Source organism: Primulina tabacum, chromosome 12 (assembly GCF_025594145.1).
Source record: "Primulina tabacum isolate GXHZ01 chromosome 12, ASM2559414v2, whole genome shotgun sequence".
Classification (NCBI taxonomy): domain Eukaryota; kingdom Viridiplantae; phylum Streptophyta; class Magnoliopsida; order Lamiales; family Gesneriaceae; genus Primulina; species Primulina tabacum.
In genome coordinates, this window is record NC_134561.1 from 37,796,410 (window position 1) to 37,816,807 (window position 20,398).

The following is a 20,398-nucleotide window of genomic DNA, read 5'->3' on the forward strand; positions in this document are numbered from 1 at the left end:
GAGGGTGGGCGCGTTGAATTTTATTTTCCTGCTAAGGCGTCACCTAGCAGAGGAGTTAGAGGGTGGGGGCGTTGAATTTTATTTTCCTGCTAAGGCATCGCCTAGCAGAGGAGTTAGAGGGTGGGCGCGTTGAATTTTATTTTCCTGCTATGACGTCACCTAGCAGAGGAGTTAGGGGGTGACCGGAGTTGGGGATGAGGAGAAGTTTTATTTTCCTGCTAAGTTTATCGCCTAGCAGAGGAGCAGAGTTGGGGAAAAGAAAAATTTTATTTTCCTGCTAAGGCATCGCCTAGCAGAGGAGCAGAGTTAGGGTGGAGGTGTTGAATTTTATTTTCCTGCTAAGGCCCGGCTTAGCTGGCTTAGCAGAGGAGTTAGAGAGTGGGCGCGTTGAATTTTATTTTCCTGCTAAGGCATCGCCTAGCAGAAGAGTTAGAGGATGGAGGTGTTGATTTTATTTTTCTGCTAAGGTATCACCTAGTAGAGGAGTTAGATGGAGGAGTTGAATTTTATTTTTCTGCTAGAGCCCGGCCTAGCAGAGGAGTTAGAGGGTGGAGGTGTTGAATTTAAATTTTCCTGCTAAGGTATCACCTAGCAGAGGAGTTAGATGGAGGAGTTGAATTTTATTTTCCTGCTAAGACCCGGCTTAGCAGAGGAGCTAGAGGGTGGGGGTGATGAATTTTTATTTTCCTGCTAAGGCATCACCTAGCAGAGGAGCAGAGTTTGGGAGGAGAAAAATGTTATTTTCCTGCTAAGGCATCGCCTAGCAGAGGAGAAGAGTGGATGAGGAGAATTAAATTTATTTTTCCTGCTAAGGTGTCACCTAGCAGAGGAGTTAGAGGGTGGAGATGTTGAGTTTTTATTTTCCTGCTAAGGCATCGCCTAGCAGAGGAGCAGAGTTTGGGAAGAGAAAAATTTATTTGGTTAGTCGATAACAAAAGATGTTTACGGGGATCGACCTCAGGTCGCGGGGATCGACCTGCCTGGTCAGGTCGTGGGGGTGTGGGGGCAACGCTCCCATAATTTTTTCAGAAATCACACAATCATTTGCAAGGGAATATATCAAATTTCTCAACGTATTGGACGAGGCGAAGGCGTGGCCGAGGGCTTGAGGGCGAGCCTGTGGCGCGAGGGCAAGCGAGTGGCGGGCAGGCTCTCGGCGAGCTGGCGTGGCGTGGCGGGGGCGAGCAGGCGTTCGGGCGAGCCGGAGTGGCGGGCGAGCTGCGGGGCGCGGGCGAGCTGGCGTGTGGCGCTCGGGCGCGCGGCGAGCAGACGCTCGGCGGGCGAGGGCGAGAGCGGCAGGCGAGGGGCTAGGGGCAAGCTGGTGCTCGGGCGAGTTGGAGTGGCGGGCGAGCTGCGGGGCGCGGGCGAGCTGGCGTGGCGCTTGCGAGCAGGCGCTAGGGCGAAGGCATGGCCGAGGGCTTGAGGGCGAGCCTGTGGCACGCGGGCGAGCCGGCGCCCAGGCGAGCAGGCGAGCGTGGTGCGAGTGCTTCGGCAGGGCGCCGGACGAGCTCGGTGAGGGCATGGCGCGCGGGAGCTGTGCGGCCGCGCGGGGCGAGGGCGCCGGGCGAGCGCGCGAGGGGGCGAGGCGCGCAAGGGAGGACGCACGCTGTTGGGGCTGGCGTGCAGGCGGCGAGTTGATGATGAAGCGGTGCTAGGATTGATATTTGATTTGTTTCCAACTTTTTGGAGACTGACGGAGGGCTGGAAGAAAATGCACAACTCACATGTTGTAAACCGAGAACAACGCAATCAATCGAACTTTGAACCTACGATTCAGTTCGACTCGGGAGGGGGAGACTGGTGATACCCAGGGATGAACCCATCAAGATCGGCCCAAATTCTCGGCCCATCATTAAGGCCCACAGGTGAATGGCCCATGACAAGCCCATGTATTCTCCTATAAATACCAGGTTGGAGCGTATGATTATTAGATTCAATATATTGTTTTCAGCAGCACCCTTAGCTGCTTCCCCCATATATCCTCAGTCACTGACTTGAGTGTCGGAGGGGCTACGCCAGGACACCCTCCTGGCCCCCTCCTAACGATCTTATTTGTGATTTCAGGCTCAGGGTAATTTCAGAACCTGCGTCTGGACTAGTGACACTTGCCGGAATCAGACCCTAAATTTCCCGTGAGTATCACTTTGCTTCATGGGTATGTTTCAATTGGAAGAAATTCCTTTATTATATATTCAAAATTATATTCTTTAATCAAAATTTATTAAATAAATTTTATTCTATTCAATTAGTGAAAAACATATACTTAAATATTCCACTTGTAACAATTGTATTTCCATTTCTTATTGTATAATTTTCTATCTCAATTGTGTTTCTTATTATATCGATGAAAAAATTGTTAATAATTCAGTATGCACATCAAACATTATATAATTAATATAATCAATCACAAATTCATAATATACAAATAATATATATATGCAACATAATGTGTGTGTCAAGTCGTTAGTAATAATTATCTTAAAACAAAATTTGAATAACTCATTGTTATTTTAATACTCGTTAGAATTAAGGTTCTAAAAAGTGTGAAGCGCTCCAAAGCGCGGATGTCGAGCTCCGAGCTTTTCAAGCTTAACCGAGATTAGCACAGTCTTAAGCGTGAAAAAGCGTTTTTTATCTTTAATGTAATTGTACTTATCTCAAACCAAGAAATATATAAAATAATACATAAATATGATAAATTTAAGTCTGATGCATTAATTCTCATATTCATAAAAGCATAAAAATCTTAAAATTACAATCTTTATTTGTTTTTGCAACTAGACCACATTAAAAAATGCTAAATATTTGTCAAATCATTATTATACATGCTTAATCATAAGTAAAATTAAAAAATAAACATCTAAATTATAACCTAATTTATTATTTTAAAATAAAAAGACATACCTTCAAAATAAAAAAATTTAAAATAAATATATGCAATTAATTGTGTTTAAATACATTTAATTAAAAGTCCGAGTTTAAGCGGATTTTTTACAACATCGGACAGAATACTTGCAAGCAACGATTTGAAATTCTAAAACCCCCCAAACAAACCCTTTAAAATTTCTGCCGTACGCTTTTCTTTTTCTTCGGAGTCTCCTCTTCTGTGGATCCGTTCTCTACTCTAGGGTTTGGATTTTGGTAACTGAATTGAATTTGATAGAATTAGGTACCATGAAGCTCACCGTGAAAACTCTGAAAGGCAGCCATTTCCAAATTAGCGTCCAGCCAAACGAGACGGTAATAACTCTATCATCTCTATTTGCATGCTTCTTCTCTATTTTGCTTTTCGTGGATTTGACGGATGCAGATTTTTTAATCTGTTTCAACAATGTCATGAGCAAGTTTCGATTTTTTTTGGGGAAATTATGGTTTAACTTTGCATCTGATGAGAATCTTTGGATTAATTAAGCATTCGTTGTATAGTTATACTTTTTAGTTGCTCAATTTTCACTTAATTGCAAAAGCTTCGTATAACCTTGAAGCATCTGTAGAGCAGAGGCGCAAGCCACTAGGAAAGCACTGGACTTACCGGGAGAATTGTTCTAAGAAAATTTATTGTTTAGAATTCAATCCAAATAACTCGGATTTACCAGTTCCACCTTGGCGTGCATGAAGTGCGCCGAGGTTTGTGCTTTACGGCGAAGTGCACACTCTGTTGAAGGGCTTTTGTGGCTTGGGTGTTGATGCAATGACTGAACCTTGCTGTGCCTTTAGCCTATGCAACCCCTCTTGGACTTCTAATAACTATTGTTTAGTTGTTTCTTACTTTTTCCAAATGTTTTTCAGATGTATCTGGATCAATGAGCACATTCTTTTAGTTACTGTAATATAGGTAAAATTTTTAGAATTTTCTCTGTTAATGTTTCAGAAATTTTGGTTTTGATTTTCTTTTTTTCTGATTTTTTTTATCACATTGTTGTGTTTGAATGAAAGTTATCATCTTGTTGAATATATAATTCGACTCAACTTGGAGATTTCCTCAGAAACACACAACTGGAATGCTATTTCATGGTTTTTCATTAGTATGATATCCAGTTGTTACTTGTTATGCGACGAAACCTTGATGAATGTGGAATTTATACCCTTGTTTTCGTCAAATAAGCACGTGAAAATAAAATGGTGTTGTCGAAATGCATCAGTAGTTAAAGGGGGTTTGAAATGTCACGTCTCAATTGCAATAGGCTATCGAATTATATTGTGTAAATTCTTGTAAATGATTTGGTAATTTAATGTTACATGTATTTATTTCAGAGTCTGTGTCCTACACATAAATTTACAGTAATGTTTGCTTTAGTTACAGGTTTTTTGTAAATAGTGTGAGAAGACAGCGTATTCTTGTAATTTATCCTGCATGATTTGATTCTTGTTTGGTTGATTAAGTTTTGGATTTTTATTTCTAGATTATGGCAGTTAAGAAACACATAGAATATGTACAAGGCAAAGATAGTTATCCATTTGGTCAACAATTGTTGATTCATAATGGCAAAGTATTGAAAGATGAAAGTACCTTGGCTGAAAACAAGGTTTCTGAAGATGGTTTCCTTGTGGTCATGCTAAGCAAGGTGACCCATTTGACCCAGACCAATATATATAAACAATTGACTCAAAAATTCCTCATTGAAGCGGCATTGTTACCTGTTGATTGCAGGGAAAAACTTTGGGCTCAAGTGGGTCGACTTCTGCTCAGGTATGTTTTCATTTGTGCACTCTTAATAGCATTTCTTTTCTCATACTTAGTTTTTGGAGCAGCCAGCTCCTGTAGCTGCACCAGCTTCTAATCCTACTTCTGCTACTGAAGCTCTGCCACCAGCACAGTGAGTTGTATTAATATCTCCAGTTGTATTTCTGTTGGTGTTTGTTGTATCCAACTGAATGGTGCACTTTCTGACTTGTAGACCCTCTACAGTTGCTGGATTATCTTATGTTTCCACGACACCAATGTATGGTATCTTCGATTAGTGATTTAGAATGTGCTGAATGATGTACTCTTATCATTCGCAGCTTATGGTTCGAGGTTCTTGTATGATTTTCTTGAGGGGATCAATAACCATTACAGTATTGTTGTTGCAGTGATCCTACTGATACTTTTGCTCAAGCTGCTTCCAGTTTAATTGCTGGAAATAATCTCGAGCTTACAGTTCAACAAATAATGGACATGGGCGGCGGATGTTGGGACAACGAGACTGTTATACGTGCACTTCGAGCTGCATATAATAATCCAGAGAGGGCAGTGGATTACTTGTATTCTGTATGCTGTTACTCCTCTTCTAGCTGCATGCTTTCTCATTAACTGCTAGCAAAGAACGCTAATGTTTGACATTCAATCAGGGAATCCCTGAAAGCACTGAAGTTCCAGTGCCATCAGCTCAATCAGCCATGAATTCTGCAACTGCTGCCACTCAAGCTGCACCAGTGCCTGGAGCACCAAACTCATCTCCATTGAATTTATTTCCTCAGGTTTGTCATCGGCGAGGGTACTTATATTAATTGATTTGCTCGTTTTGTCATGCTTGGTAACATCTGTCAAAAACTTTCCAGGGAACCATTTCTGGTCCTGCTGATACTGGTCATGGATCCCTTGACTTCCTCAGGAACAACACACAGGTGTGCTGCCTTTTTCCCCCTGCTCATCCGGTTTTGTTGAGTATTTGAATTATTCTTTTGTCAAAGCTCTTTTCTACATGCTTTGAACTCTTGTTGTCCTTTTCATTTCCAACTGCTTGGTCAGATCAAATTTTGTTTTCGTGCATGGTGTATTCACAGACTAAGAAAATTTTACAAAACTGAACTTTCTCTAATTGAATTCAGTTTCAAGCACTGCGTTCAATGGTTCATGCTAATCCACAAATTCTGCAGGTAATTTTACGTATATCTCTGTTCGCGCTGTTGGTGATTATTTTAGCCATAAAATAAGTTACATTTTAGTTTTTTCTCTTATAGCAAGTGCTTCAAGAGCTCGGGAAGCAAAATCTACCTCTCCTGGGGCTCATACAAGAGAACCATCAAGAGTTCCTTCGACTAATCAATGAACCTGTTGATGATTCTGATGGGTGAGTTTTGCCCTTCTAAAATGTTTGAGGCTACATGAATCAGATCCATTTGCAAAATTGAATATAGACTTTAACACTTTGAAGGGCTTGTTCTCAAATTTAAAATTAAATTGATTGTATATTTGTTGAATATTACTGGCATGGCTTTCAAATTTGCATTCATTGTCCTCCTCCCTAGTTAGAGGACATTTTGTCTATTATCTAGTTTACAGGATGATTTTATGCATTTAGCTCTCTGTAATATGACTCCTTGTTTTTGACATCTTGTGTAAAAAATCTTCAACTTATCCCGTAAAAAGCCATCGGCCCTATTATATTGCTCTTGATGTACAATTAACGGTTAAAATATTCACGACTAATATATTATCTATCACGTGCATATAAATGGCCTCAGCAGCAATTTTATTTATTTACAGGGATATGTTTGATCAGGAAGAACACGAAATGCCCCATGCGGTTAGTGTCACACCTGCAGAGCAGGAGGCCATCGAAAGAGTATGAAACACACCCAACACAGTTATTCTTTACTGTCTCACTGTCCCTTTCTATCTCATTTCGTATATTGATCCGTGTTTCTTATCACACACATAATGATTCGTCCTCATTTTTCTTTTCGTGCTGTAGATGGAGGCAATGGGATTCGACAGAGCTTCTATAATTGAAGCCTTTTTGGCATGCGATCGCAACGAGGAATTAGCTGTCAATTACTTGTTGGAGAATTCCGGAGATTTCGAGGATTGAATGGTGATGAACCTTGAGCAAATATCTTTTTTTTAGCACACAAGTTCAAATGAGTTTTGCATTAATTGGTGCCAGATTAAGTTGTATTATTGAGAGATGAGGATCAACTTCAGTTTGATAATTTAAACCATTCCATGTAACATTTTATTTTTTTTAATGAAACTAATTCCATTAAAAGGTAAAAAGTTTACAGATATAAGGACATTGGGCATATCCAGGAAATCAGAATACGACTAAGAAAAAAAGCATCATAACACACGTGTACCGAAAAACAATAGACCATAGTATCACCAAAATCCGATCAATAACGCAGACTAAGGTTTGCAGGAGGACATCATGTATACATACACATATGTATACAATATGTGCTATATTATCGGCTGACATATCCCTGTTGTAACTATTATTGATCTCTAAATTGCATATAATTTTCATTTCCGAAATGTATTTTGTCCTAATATATTTATTTTTGTAAAAACGAAAATACAATAAATTATTGCCAAATTCGATATGGAAAGATTTAGGGATGTAATCGAGCCGAGCCGAGCTCTTGATTGTTTGAGCTTGGTTCGTTTATAATCGAGCCGAGCTCGAGCTTTATTTAACGAATATATGCATGGCTCACGAGCTTATTCAAGCCTTTATCGAGCCTAAACATGCTTAATAAATATGAATTATACATTAAAATTTTCATTAAATTAATTAAAAAGTAAAATACATATTTAAAGAAAAATATATTATTCTTATTAAAATTTGTAAATTTATAATAATAAATAAATTTAATAAATTTTTCTATATATTTCATAAATAATATGCAAAATCAATAAATCAAATATCAAAATTATTATTCTTTCATCTAAAAGATTACTCATTACTTACCAACGAACATGTTCACTAGCTAACGAGCCGAATACTGTAAAGCTTGAGTTTGGTTTGTTTATCTTAACGAGCCTCATTAAACGAGCTCAAACGAACTTTTATCGAATCGAGCTTCGAATAGCTCACAAACAGTTTGGTTCGTTTACATCCCTAGAAAGATTTATTCAACACACTGTATTTTATCCAATACTTTAATATGTAAGAACTTGCGTTTTATGTTATATGTATTGTATATAAACAATTATTTGTATAATTTAAATAAAAAGAATACTTTAGAGATTTTTCCAATTTGCAATAGTTTTATGTAACTCGCCAATGGCCACTTGGTCAAATGACATCCCCTTTCCAAATTTGGGATTAGCTCCACCAACTCCACCATTTTAATTAAAAGAAAAAAGAGACTGACTTAGAGATAAGTCGTCTCCCACCCCTAATCTAATGTAAAATAATAATAATAACTATCTTAACTACTACTTTCAAAAAATTTCTCTTCCTCCAAATGGTGTGCATAAGTATTTTTTAACACATACCTCTTACGAACAGTCTCACATATTAATTTTATGATACGGATATCTAACTCGATCCGGTTCATGAAAAATTAGCAATGTTTATGTCAAAATATTATGAGTAGGTCTTTTGCGATACTGTCTCACGAATCTTTATCTGTGAGACCAGTCAATCCTACCGATATTCATAATAAAAAGTAATACTCTTAGCATAAAAAATAATAATTTTTCATGGATGATCCAAATAAGAGATCTGTCTCACAAAATACGATCCGTGAGACCGTCTCACACAAGTTTTTGCCAAATATTATATTTAAGTAACAATAATTTAAAATCAAAGAAGTTTGGGTAATAAATATACTTGATCAAATAATTAAATTCAAATGAATTGAATTTAGCTACTAGTCGAACTTAACTCAAGTTTATAAAGTACATACTTCATTTATTGAATGGTTCATTATTGGGAATAGTAGGTATCTTGTAAGACGGTCTCATGAATCTTTATCTGTGAGATGTGTCAATCCTACCGATATTCACAATAAAAAGTAATATTCTTAGCATAAAAGTAATATTTTTCATGGATGACCCAAATAAGAGATCCGTCTCAAAAAATATGACCCGTGAGACCGTCTCACGTAAGTTTTTGTCTATTAGTGAATTGGAATTATTATTTGTTGACCAATTCAATGTATTAAATTTCAAATTTGACCCTACAAAGTTAGAAGGGTTGAACACAAATTCACTTGTCCCCGATCCATCTTTAAATGCCCAAACCCGAAAGCCGACATCTTTATATACAACCCTTCATGTTATTTTCATCAATCGTTTTGTTCTCTTCTATTTCTTCACCCGAATCGGGAAAAAAAGCATTGAGTTTTGTTAAAGAATTGGTGAATCCCAGTTTGGAATTGGGATATTTTTTTTGTACTTTTTTTGGAGTGGTTGATGTTGATTTGGATTGGATTTGAAAGGTAATCCAAATTGTTTGAAGGCGTCATTATCGTAAAAGTACTGATCTTTTGTGGGAGGAGCGTATCTGTTCCGTCTTCTTCATCTGTGAGCTTCTTTCATGTTTTCTGTTTTCTGTTTTTTTTTTTTTTTTTGCAGATCTGTTGAGTTTGTGCGTGTTCTTTGTATTCGCATCTTTCGATTTATTGTTTGGATGTGTTTATGCCATGTTGTTTGCATTGAATGAGTTAGATTTGAAATCTTTATGCTTGACTTGATACTAGCGATTGAAAGGCGATGGGAGGATTGCAATTTCTTGCCTTGCATTCGCATAAATTTCGGGTCTTGGATTTGGAATTTGTTGATGAGAATGATGGTTTTGTTACTGGATGTTTGGATCAGATCTTGGCATTTCAGCTAGACAAATATTTCATCGATTTTATTCCGGAAGATAATCTCTAGGAAATATTTAACTTGTGTTAATTTTAGGTAGCGGTAAGATGTTGTCAAGCCGACTGACTTGTGATCTTGAGATGTTTTGGTTTTGATTTGTCAGATGTTTGATTTCTGCTAGCTTAGATTTTCAAATATTACCTGCTGATGTGCTTTTTCAATTTTGGTTTCTTAGAACTGCTTCTGTTTACCTACCTAAGCAGGTGGATTGTTATCTCATTGCATTCCCTTAAGAATGTGACTTCTTTAGAATGGCTTGTGAACTAATGATTTCTCTGCAATTCTTGTGTTTGTACTTCGTGGATTCGAAGGGAAAAAACCAATGTAGCAGTAACTCGACATTTAGTTGTTTGGCATGTAACTTGCCTTACGTACTCCTTCAAGCTCAGATCCCATTGTTTTATATAAGTGGGGGAATAGAGTATCTTGTGAAGGTTGATTTTTGGCTCTGGTATGATTTATGCTGTTGCCTTCTGGAGTTCTTGAACGAGATTTGTATTGATATTATTCATGTTGTCTGTGCCACCAATGCATATCTTCTCCTATTATTTTCGGTTTGTTGAATGAAGATCTTCATCTTGATGCTCTTACAGATTAATAATCTGGAAACATGTGCAGGGGCTTTCTTGTGCCGTTCACATAAACATGGTTCTTGACAATGTAATAACTTCTCCCCATCGGAGGACACAAGCACAAAACGGTTTTTCTCCACCGATATTGAAGAGACAATACTCCCGAGTAGAGGAGTTGGGAAGCTGTTCAACCCTTGTTCAACGACATCGATTTCTTCTAACTGCACTCATCCTCCTTACATTTCTGTGCACTGTTTATCTATACTTTGCCGTCACTCTTGGTGCTGGCGATTGTTCTGGATTGACAGGAGCTCGAAAGGCATCATGTCATATGCAGCAGGCAAAAGCTTCTGTGGCGAAGGGGAAACTGAAATTCCTTTAGTATATCAAACTTGCTTGCTTGGAGTTCATTGTTTTGTTCTGTTTTGGGATTTAGAGTAGAATATTTATTTATTAGAAGAACAGATTATTTTATGCGAGTGAAGAATACTTGGAATTATTTATCGATTTTATCCCTTTTCCTTTCATTTTTGTCCCCAACTACACTGATTTTTGTTTGTTTTTTTGTACCTCATCAATACTACGCTCCGAAAGAATGTATTTTGTTTTATCTTTGCTCGTGCAATTGAGAAATTTAGATCGCTTCTCTTCTGTTCTCAAATTTTTAAAAAAATTAAATTTTAGACCACATTTTTGAAACAATTTTGAAGTCAACTATTTTAGATTAAATCATCGTCTCATCTCAAATTCTTGGCATGAATATCTTATTTAAAAACGCTACTCTAATCAAACTTCAATTTTAAAAACGCTACAGCGACATACAACTGACCATAACAAAACGCAAGTTTTTTCAAAAAAAATCTTACATGAGATTAAGATTGTCCCTGACTTTTGTTGATTATCATTACATATTATACGATCAAAGGAAATTGTCTACATTAGAATTTGATGCTAATCCAAACTGAAACCTACCAGATTCAATTCAGGGGATATAAATAAATATTCTTGGTAAAAAATTAAATGAGATCCATATTTTGAAATAGGCACGATCCTCAAATCTTTCGAGGTAATTAAGATAAATAGTTTTGGTCAAACATTATTTTTTGAGTCGCAATCTGCCAAATTTCAAACAGAAGAAAGCCTGCCATCACAGCATGATTAGATCTGGGTCTGACACCAACCCACAAGAGGGGCATTTCTGCATCTAAACCATAACCATCCTCTGCACAGTTCGAACTAAAACTGATTTCAATTCCAACCATTTCTTTCAAACGATTTTCGCTCAAAAGACCTGCCACAGATGGGTTTAAAGTCGTCTGCTTTCAGTTTCGTTCATTCTTATTTCAATTGACAGCCTTTCTTTGCTTGCCTAATGTTCTGTCCATCCTCCTACTTCCTAGCTGAAAATTCCACCAAAAACGCGTAAGCCAGCTCAAGAACCACGAAATCTTTTTCTAGATATTAGTTGATCCACTTTTATTTATAATTTTATTACATTTTTTTAACTAAAACGTTCCAGAATAATCACCTGTACGGTTAAATGAAGAGTTCTTGACAATAATGGATCTGGAAGAAGAAATCCCGTTTCAAGAAAAACAGCCCCAAGTGGAAAGGGCCCGAAAAAATGGAATCTTGGGACTGATTCTAGGCCCCTTTTGTTGGTTTAGAAAGCTGTGTGATGAACTGCACTGGAGCTTTGTGTTGGGGGTGGTCATCGTGTACGGAATCAACCAGGGGCTTTGTATGGGGCTGAGCAAAGTGAGCACACAATATTACATGAAAGATGAGCAGAAATTGCAGCCATCTGAAGCTCAGGTTTACTTTGGATTCATTCAAATCCCTTGGATTATTAAGCCCTTGTGGGGTCTTTTCACAGATACTGTTCCTATTGGTGGAAACAGAAGGAGACCATACTTCATCATTGCCGGTAAATTGAAAGTCGACTGTCACATAAGCATTTCTTGTTAGAATTGATATTGGATTAGTGGCAAATATGCTAGTTTCTTCTTAATAATTGAAGAATTCTTTATTAGCATTTTCTTACTTGATCAAGAATCGAGATTGCAGACTTAAATTATGATTCATTTCAAAGATCTTGATTATATATGCCTCCCACAATTTTATTGGCATTTACTTAGAATATTTACTTGAAATTTTATTCTTCATGGCTAATCGAAAGTAAGAATTGTGTCGAGGAACAAAACTTGAATGTGATTAATAGGGACGTGTGGAATTATGAAAGAAGGATCAGTTACTTTGTTGACAGAAATTTTTTGGGAAGGATCCTCTAACTCTATAAAGTCTTATGAATATCTGAATTTGATTCTAGATTGTGGTTTTGACATGAGTTATACATTTGTTAAATAAGAAAGTATTCCTTTGCAAATATAAAGGTGATCGATGCTCCCGTGGGACCTAGATAGATGTGATTAAACCTCTTAAAAATGTCCTAGGAACTGGGAAGCAAGCTCTTTGTTAACTGGAATACACCACTTATGCAAAGATACTCATAGAGGTAGGTGGATGCATAAGACAAATTTAAGCAGTTCATGAGACTGACACATTTCACAACGATGTGATTACTAACGAAGTGTGAATCTATGAAAGACAGATCGGGAATTTTAGTGATGGAAATTTGTTCAGGAAGACTCCTTTAGATTATTGAAATTTTACGAACTTTCTGAATTTGACGCTAGAGTGCAGTTTTGTCATGAGTTATATGTATGTTAAATAATAAAATGTTTCTCTACATATACAGGTAATCTACTTTCCCATTCCGTGGAACCTATATTAATATGATTCAACATCTTAAAATGTGCTAGGAACTCAGTAGCAAACAACTTTTCTGTAAAGTGTGCTATTCAACGTCTTAAAATGTGCTAGGAACTCAGAAGCAAACAACTTTTCTAGAAGTGTGCTTTGTAACTGTCACTCAGTTTGTTACTCCATATGTTGAGCAGTGAGAGAAGAGTGAATGAGTGGAACACTTATACCAGAGTTGTTTTGTAGCCACTGAAAGAAGAATGAGACTAATTACTATTAGTCATTAGTAATGTGCTCTGATGCCAAATTCCGCTGTTCTCTTTTATCGATAAAAGCATTTTAATCCTGCGTGCGGCTTTCTTTTTGAAAAATTAATGACTTAACAAGCACCAGTCCACAATAAAATTAAAGCACAAAGTTAATCATTTTAAGAACACCGATGTTAATTAACCTTTTTTGTTCCAGGTGTTATCGGTGCCATGTCCATGATTATTCTATCAAGTCAAACGAACCTGTACCTTGTATATGCATTGTTACTCCTAATAGGTGGGAGCCTTGGAGTGGCTGTTGCAGATGTGACTATTGATGCCTGTGTGACAGAAAATAGTATAAGTCATCCTTCTCTTGCTGGAGACATGCAGAGCTTGTGTGGATTCAGCTCCTCTGTAGGTCAATTAATTGGATTCACAATTAGTGGCTTTCTAGTTCATATTATCGGATCAAAGGTTTGCTACTATCTTATTTTATGTAGCCACGATTATTTTATCACCATATTTTCTTTAGGACTAATTTCGTTAAATCTTGACGTGACTATTAACACGATACTGAATGTGGTATAATATTTATAACTTTTAGAAATTCAGCCTTAACATTTATTTTAAATGATTGTATATTTAGTTAAATAATTTGTTTTTTGATAAGCTAATTCTTTCTGGTAATAATCTGAATCTCTCTCGTGCAATGTGAATTCCACATGATCCAGGTGAGGATGCCATCTTGCTTATAACTAATCATGGCAATTTCCTTGCAGGGGGTGTTTGGAATTCTTAGTATTCCAGCTGGACTAGTCATCTTGGTGGGAATGATAATACAAGAGCCTTCTATCCGAAACATTTCTTATAAGCGAGTAAGAAACTATTTTCTGAGGAAAATTTTAGTCTTTTGCTCTAATGGACACGAGCTTATGAAATTTGTTTGTGAACAGGTGAACCAAAAATTTGCGGATGCTGGTATGGTTATGTGGACATCACTTAAATGCCCGGTTGTTTGGCGGCCATGTTTGTACATGTACTTGTCACTGGCAGTGAGTTTGCACATACACGAGGGGATGTTTTATTGGTATACAGATGCTAAAACCGGCCCCTCTTTTTCACAAGTACTCCCTCTTTTTTTTTATATTTAACTCTCACTTGTTGATAGCTAAACAATCTAGTTGGTTCGCGCAATGTTATGTAATTAAAACTTTGTATACATCCTAGGTATATGACTGAAGTGAAACGGGTGATTCTCATTTTCCTTGTGCAGGAAATGGTGGGATCCATATCAGCTGTTGGAGCTGTCGGCTCTCTTCTAGGCGTTTTCCTCTATCAAAATGCCTTCAGAACTCACCCTTTTCGCCGCATACTTTTCTGGGCACAGTTACTCTACGGTGCTTCAGGAATGCTAGATTTAATATTAGTTTCACGTATAAACTTGCAATTTGGCTTGCCAGATTATGCAGTAGTTGTAATCGACTCAGCAGTATCTCACATGATTGGTCGTCTGAAGTGGATGCCTCTTCTCGTACTAAGTTCAAAGCTTTGTCCCTCTGGTATCGAAGGCACATTCTTCGCCTTGCTTATGGCAATAGACCATGTAGGTTCTTTTACAGCATCTTGGACTGGAGGCCTCCTGCTCCACTCTTTGAACGTGACAAGAACGACATTTGACAACCTTTGGGTGGCCATATTAATAAGGAGCGTTCTCCGAGTTCTTCCGATCACAATCTTATTTTTGATACCTGGTGGTGATCCTAACGCGGCAATTCTTCCGGCTGAAATGTTGAAGACAAAGAAGGGTGATGGCACATCAGATCCTAATAATACAGAAATGGACTCTCTTATCAACTCTGTCCACTGACGAGGCCAAGTCCAAGAAAATGGTTCGATACGAAACCGAGGTTTGTTCCTCAAGTTTTCATGGATTGTCTACTTTTCTGTTTTTTCATCATTCATGTAATACTGCGGATTGAACAGGAGAAAATATTCTTACTCTGAAAAATAGGATGACCCTCCTAAAAATAGTGTAATTTTAGGTGAGAGAATTGATAAATGCTTCAAATTTTCAAGTTACTTTCAAGTCAATAACATCAGATTTGTTCTGAATATACATGATCTATATATTTGCGTCTGTTATTTATTCAGTTTCACAGGCAAGTATGAGAATTGCTGATCGTCTCTTCTCAAGTTAATCATAAGAGTTGATATTTATCTGCATCCTAGTATATTAACATAGTCGTCTGGTTCTTGGTGCAGTGAAAGATATAGCTTATGTTAGAAGTGAAACTGAAATATTCAAGCCTTTCAATGGATCTAATGCCGTATCTCGATTGTCGAATCAATACGAATCACCGAAAAGTTATGAATGCTCCATAAATCTTCCTTCATTGATTGTACACTCAAAACAATTATACATATACTGAGGATATAAGAGTCTCTTAAAGTATAATTTACTACTTGAACACTGACAGAATTTGAAAAACAAGTGGTGTTCATGTATTCTATATCAACCTCACATTACAAAATACGAGTTTATATGCAGAATCAAGCTAATAAACAACTCTTTTAGTCCAAAATGTTGTTAAGCCGTTGAGGTTTTGTGGAAAAAAATGTATGCACTATAGTCATGTTGCCGTGCATTTGGACTAGTGTAAATGAAGATATCACAAAAAATATATGTTCGATCCAACTGAACTAACTGTAACTACAAATCTCCCTTGCAAATCCCAGTTTCATCTGCTTAATATCATATATAACCCTCGTGTTTCTCTGTTGATAATTTCCAATGATACCGATCTCATCTTCATATGCAAGGCTTGCAAGAGCCAAACATACTTGAGATGCATCTCTTTTGACGAAGTAGAACATCCCACTAACATCCACAGTCATCTCAGAATCGCCCTCGAATTTCATTTTAAGTGTAGGAATGTTCACTTCTTCAAATGCTGACAGATTGAAGCAGGTCTCCAAGATTGAAAAACTTGGGGCTGGAGGATACCCTGAAAACTGTTTCAAGAACTCTGACTTAATAGCCTGATATATCGATGGAGGAAACCTTGTTATAACCGTCCCTGAATCGATTAAAATTCCACTTTTTCTGAAATCTGGAGACTCTAAACTCACCCCTCCAATACTTGTTCCAGTCAAGTTCAGAATGTAGAAGCTGTTAAGAAATGGATTCGTCATCAATATCGTGTAAGAAACCTGTGTAAAATTCTTGTAAACCGAGGAATCGTCCCCTAGTATGAGTGAACCTGAAGTTGCAGCATCACTATCAGGCAAGCAATAGGAAAAAACTCCTCCAAACAAATTAGAAGTCTGAGAAATCAATGAAAGATCGCTCCTTCCCAATCCAATCAATCCCGAAGCTGCCCCAAACAAGCCCTTATTGTTCCGACCACATCCGAACACAAAGCTATCAACCAGCGTTGATCCAATGAGTAAACGGTCCCGACCCAGTTCCCCATGAGTGTAGGATCCATCTCCATACGTGACAGCATAGTTGCAAGTTGCTGCATTATTCCCACACTTTAATAAGTTGCCTGTAGCCAACTGTAGAGTATTGCAGGCTTGTGAAGTGCAGAGAACTGATTGATACGAAGGAGATATCACAGGGTCGAACAAGGGTTCCGGTTGAGTGTAGCACACTTTGCAAGGTAAGCATTGAACCCAAGTCAGCTCACTTCCAGTATCAACAATCATTGTAATGTTTCGGCCTCCTAAAGTTACCGTGACAACATAGTTTAGTGTCTGCAATTTCACACCTGAGGTAATAGGAATCTGAGTTTTCGAGGATTCCGTTTGGCTAGAAAGTGTACTCTTGATGTGTGATTGTATAGAATTAACTCGAATATCATCTGCAACAAGGCATTTTTCGAGCCTTTGGTCCAATTCCCATGTCGATCTGGAGCAGTGGTCTATGTGCTTCATTTCAAGTACAGTAGCAGCATTTTGAGTCCCTGATGAAGGATTTTAACTACTATAATTAGACATAGCTGTACTTGTACAGGATTCACATGTACTATTGATGGTATTAGTTGGCATTAGCATCACAATTGCCGCCTAAATCTTGAACCAAAAGACAGACAGCCATGGTAACTACTGGCATTTTCTCATTTAAATCAAATTTCATGTATATATATTATATACATATTTTTTAAAAAATACACCTTTAAAATACACAGTGACTATAGTAATCAGGTTTTCGGAATGTCCCAGGACAGATCATTGTTCTTGTCTAAACTAGAATATGAACATAGCATTTCTACTTTTCATATTAACTCTCACAGATCGAAACCACACATGAGAAACAAATCAACAAGTTAATACCATGGAAAAGCTTATTGACTTGAATCTTACCCCACAAAACAAGGGAAAAAGAAGTTTGCCTTATGGTATCTTGAATAAATAATGAAATCAATCTTCAAGTTAACAATAAAGCAAATGCCCGCTACTAAACAATGTCAAGCATAGAATGTCGAGCATAGACAACAGATTTTGTGGAATAAATTTGATTTTCATACAAATAATCGATGAACACCATGTTGTGTCTTATCCGAACAATGTGTTCTTGATCATACTTACTTGATTTCTGAGACAAGAAACTCTGTGTATCATTCCGCCATGCGGGTTGAGGCCTTTTCAGTGGCAAAAGTTGCTTAGTATCATCATAATTACCGGACACATTGTTGCCAGAAGAACTAATAAGAATAATTGCAAGAAACACAAAAAGTGATGGCCAGAAGGCCATTTCCAAGAAACTTGGTTAGAATTTTCTGGATGCAAATCAAATTTTGGTTTGAGATGGATTTGCAGAGGGAAAATAGAAGAAGTACTGGGAGAGGACGGGTGGGTGGATTCTTGAAAATTTTGGAATTTGGCATGAGGACAAAGGAGGAGTTGGCTAGAGGCCCCACTCTTGCATGAGAAATTATTGGTATTTCACGTGGAAATTTTCAGGTTCATCAAATCACTTATCTGAGCAAAATTAATTCCGAATGATATCAGAAAATTTTCCTCACAATAATAAGTATGAGTGAAATCACAAAATCTAATAGTATGCAAAATAACAATTTTACTTATAATTCTTACATCTCCAACTCAAGCTTAGCACTTAGACAACGATTTTTTTATTGCAACATTTGGGATGTGATATTCTCTTATTTTTTACATGGATTCGAATCCGTGCCTTTCAAGGAGAAGTTTATGTCACTTCATCAAAGTCCAAGATGCGGTGATACTTAGCCTATATAGGAATTGGACTCGCGGAGTGATATTTGTACTGTACTGAACTGATTTTGAGGATGATCCCAATTGGTATACGATTGAAAATATTTTTACACGAGATATGTGATGTAGAGGAGTTAATGTTTGAGAGAAAAACCGAGTTCTAATTGATTTGTGGAGGTTTCTATGGACTCTTTTCACGGATTCAACTGTCACAACGAATAGGAAAAAGAGATTTCTAGCAATTTGTCACTATGTTTGTCGTTTGTCCTTTTTCATGCAATTGCATGTCACATGCGCAACATCGGACATAAACACCACTTGGTTAAGATTCCTCGACGAAGTATTCTCTCCTATCCTTCTCATGTTCATGTATTCTTCGAGTGATGCATTAGTCAAGGATATTCGATTGATATAAATATAATCTTGTTGTTATAATGGCTCGTTAATCCATCAATCTATATAGATTGAATTGGACATTTATCATTGAGTAGGTCTCTTGTGAGACGGTCTTACGAATCTTTATCTGTGAGACGGGTCAACCATACCGATATTCACAATAAAAAGTAATACTCTTAGCATAAAAAGTAATAAGTTTTCATGGATTACCCGGATAAGATATCAGTCTCACACAAATTTTTGCATTTATCAGTTTAAATCGTTATTAAACCATCCTATTAGTAATTCTACAAACTTGGAACTTTTAATAGTGGAAAAAATAGTAGCGTGAAGTGCCAAACCATGGTCATGATCATCCTATAAACGATAGTAAAATGTGTACATTGACTTTGATATGAATTATAAACCAAACTTTTACTGCTGGACTAATAATTATAGCCAGTAGTATTTATGCAATTCGTTCAATTTACAAATTCGTCCAAAATTTGTCTACGTTGAATAAATAAATTTTCCAGTGTATAACACAATTATCTATTGCTATGGATGTAATGTACTCATTTTATGTAGGCAAAAACTTGTATGAAACGGTCTCACGGATCGTATTTTGTGAGACATATCTCTTATTTGGGTCATTCATGAAAAAGTATTACTTTTTATGTTAAGAGTAATAATTTTTATGGTGAATATCGATAGAATTGACCTATCTCACAGATAAAGATTTATGAATCATGTCACATACGACCACCTCTTTATGTATCAAAAACAAAAAAGGGTCCAATTTGATTATGCAGTTGTTGGGGCAACCAATTCACGAGTCCTTGTCAATTTGCTGGCGAGTAGGACCATCCCAAAGCTTGCTTCTCAACAGGGGCATCTAATTCTAATATCCCGACAAGGGATACGAGGAAACGATAAATATTATTTTTTCCTAAAAAATAATATAATTTTGAAAAAATTTAGGGAAAAAAAAGAGAAATATAAAATTATTATTGGTAAAAATACATATTTAGTCCTCATACTTTCTTACTAAAATATATACTTAATAAAATTTTGGCAAAGATAAAGAAGCTAAATTAACATGTATAATATAAATATTTATTAATTACATATACGAATAGAAATTATTTTAATTATTAACATAAAGAAAACTTAGATAAACAGATAAAAAAAATTAAAAATTGTAGTAAAAAACTTAAACGATAAATCATTTTTAAATAAAAATTTATAAACCATGGATTATTTTTTATCAAAAAATTTCATGATTATAAACTTTGTTAGTAACTTTTAGATTTTTTATAAATATTATTTGGATTTTGCTTAAATATTAATGTAAGAATATTATTATTATTATTTGAAGATAAGACTACAAGAACTTTCAAACTTATTAGAATCAAGATGCTAGCATTTGATTATTTTTAAATTAAGTAATCAAAATTATTTTTAAAGTAACATATTAATGATTTTTTTATATATAAAATTGAAAAAAAAAATTAAACGAAAATACAAAATAGAGTTTCGGGATTAATTTTGGTCCTTAGAATTTAATAAATATCATAAATTAGTCCCCACAAAAATATATTTGGCAAAAATTTTTGTGAGAC

General features: G+C 36.6%; 4 protein-coding genes across 9 annotated transcripts; 3 read left to right on the forward strand and 1 right to left on the reverse strand.

Annotated features, from left to right (window-relative positions):
- Nucleotides 1-3,027: 3,027 nt before the first annotated feature.
- LOC142521181 (ubiquitin receptor RAD23b-like) lies at nucleotides 3,028-6,955 on the forward strand. The gene is made up of 12 exons (XM_075624408.1): nucleotides 3,028-3,240; nucleotides 4,404-4,565; nucleotides 4,652-4,690; nucleotides 4,753-4,817; nucleotides 4,899-4,943; nucleotides 5,074-5,251; nucleotides 5,332-5,460; nucleotides 5,542-5,607; nucleotides 5,812-5,859; nucleotides 5,944-6,053; nucleotides 6,470-6,548; nucleotides 6,678-6,955. Exons 1-12 carry the CDS (start codon nucleotides 3,175-3,177, stop codon nucleotides 6,792-6,794), a joined length of 1,104 nt encoding a protein of 367 aa, XP_075480523.1. The 5' UTR covers nucleotides 3,028-3,174; the 3' UTR covers nucleotides 6,795-6,955.
- A 2,003-nt stretch (nucleotides 6,956-8,958) lies between these two features.
- On the forward strand, nucleotides 8,959-10,796 carry LOC142521054 (uncharacterized). 6 transcript variants are annotated; one of them, XM_075624236.1, is made up of 2 exons: nucleotides 8,959-9,187; nucleotides 10,199-10,796. In XM_075624236.1, exon 2 carries the CDS (start codon nucleotides 10,226-10,228, stop codon nucleotides 10,532-10,534), a length of 309 nt encoding a protein of 102 aa, XP_075480351.1. In that variant the 5' UTR covers nucleotides 8,959-9,187; nucleotides 10,199-10,225; the 3' UTR covers nucleotides 10,535-10,796. The 6 variants fall into 6 exon arrangements, with proteins under 6 accessions (XP_075480351.1, XP_075480353.1, XP_075480350.1 ...); XM_075624238.1 differs by having other exon boundaries at nucleotides 8,959-9,150; XM_075624235.1 differs by having other exon boundaries at nucleotides 8,963-9,235.
- A 472-nt stretch (nucleotides 10,797-11,268) lies between these two features.
- LOC142520470 (putative folate-biopterin transporter 3) lies at nucleotides 11,269-15,285 on the forward strand. Its single transcript, XM_075623449.1, has 6 exons — nucleotides 11,269-11,574; nucleotides 11,672-12,079; nucleotides 13,381-13,640; nucleotides 13,946-14,041; nucleotides 14,120-14,290; nucleotides 14,440-15,285. Exons 2-6 carry the CDS (start codon nucleotides 11,713-11,715, stop codon nucleotides 15,031-15,033), a joined length of 1,488 nt encoding a protein of 495 aa, XP_075479564.1. The 5' UTR covers nucleotides 11,269-11,574; nucleotides 11,672-11,712; the 3' UTR covers nucleotides 15,034-15,285.
- Nucleotides 15,286-15,642: 357 nt separating this feature from the next.
- Nucleotides 15,643-18,026, reverse strand: LOC142520471 (aspartyl protease family protein At5g10770). Its single transcript, XM_075623450.1, has 2 exons — nucleotides 17,757-18,026; nucleotides 15,643-17,131 (listed from the first exon to the last, which is right to left on the reverse strand). The coding sequence occupies exons 1-2, from the start codon at nucleotides 17,920-17,922 to the stop codon at nucleotides 15,867-15,869; spliced, it is 1,431 nt and encodes a 476-aa protein (XP_075479565.1). The 5' UTR covers nucleotides 17,923-18,026; the 3' UTR covers nucleotides 15,643-15,866.
- Nucleotides 18,027-20,398: the final 2,372 nt, after the last annotated feature.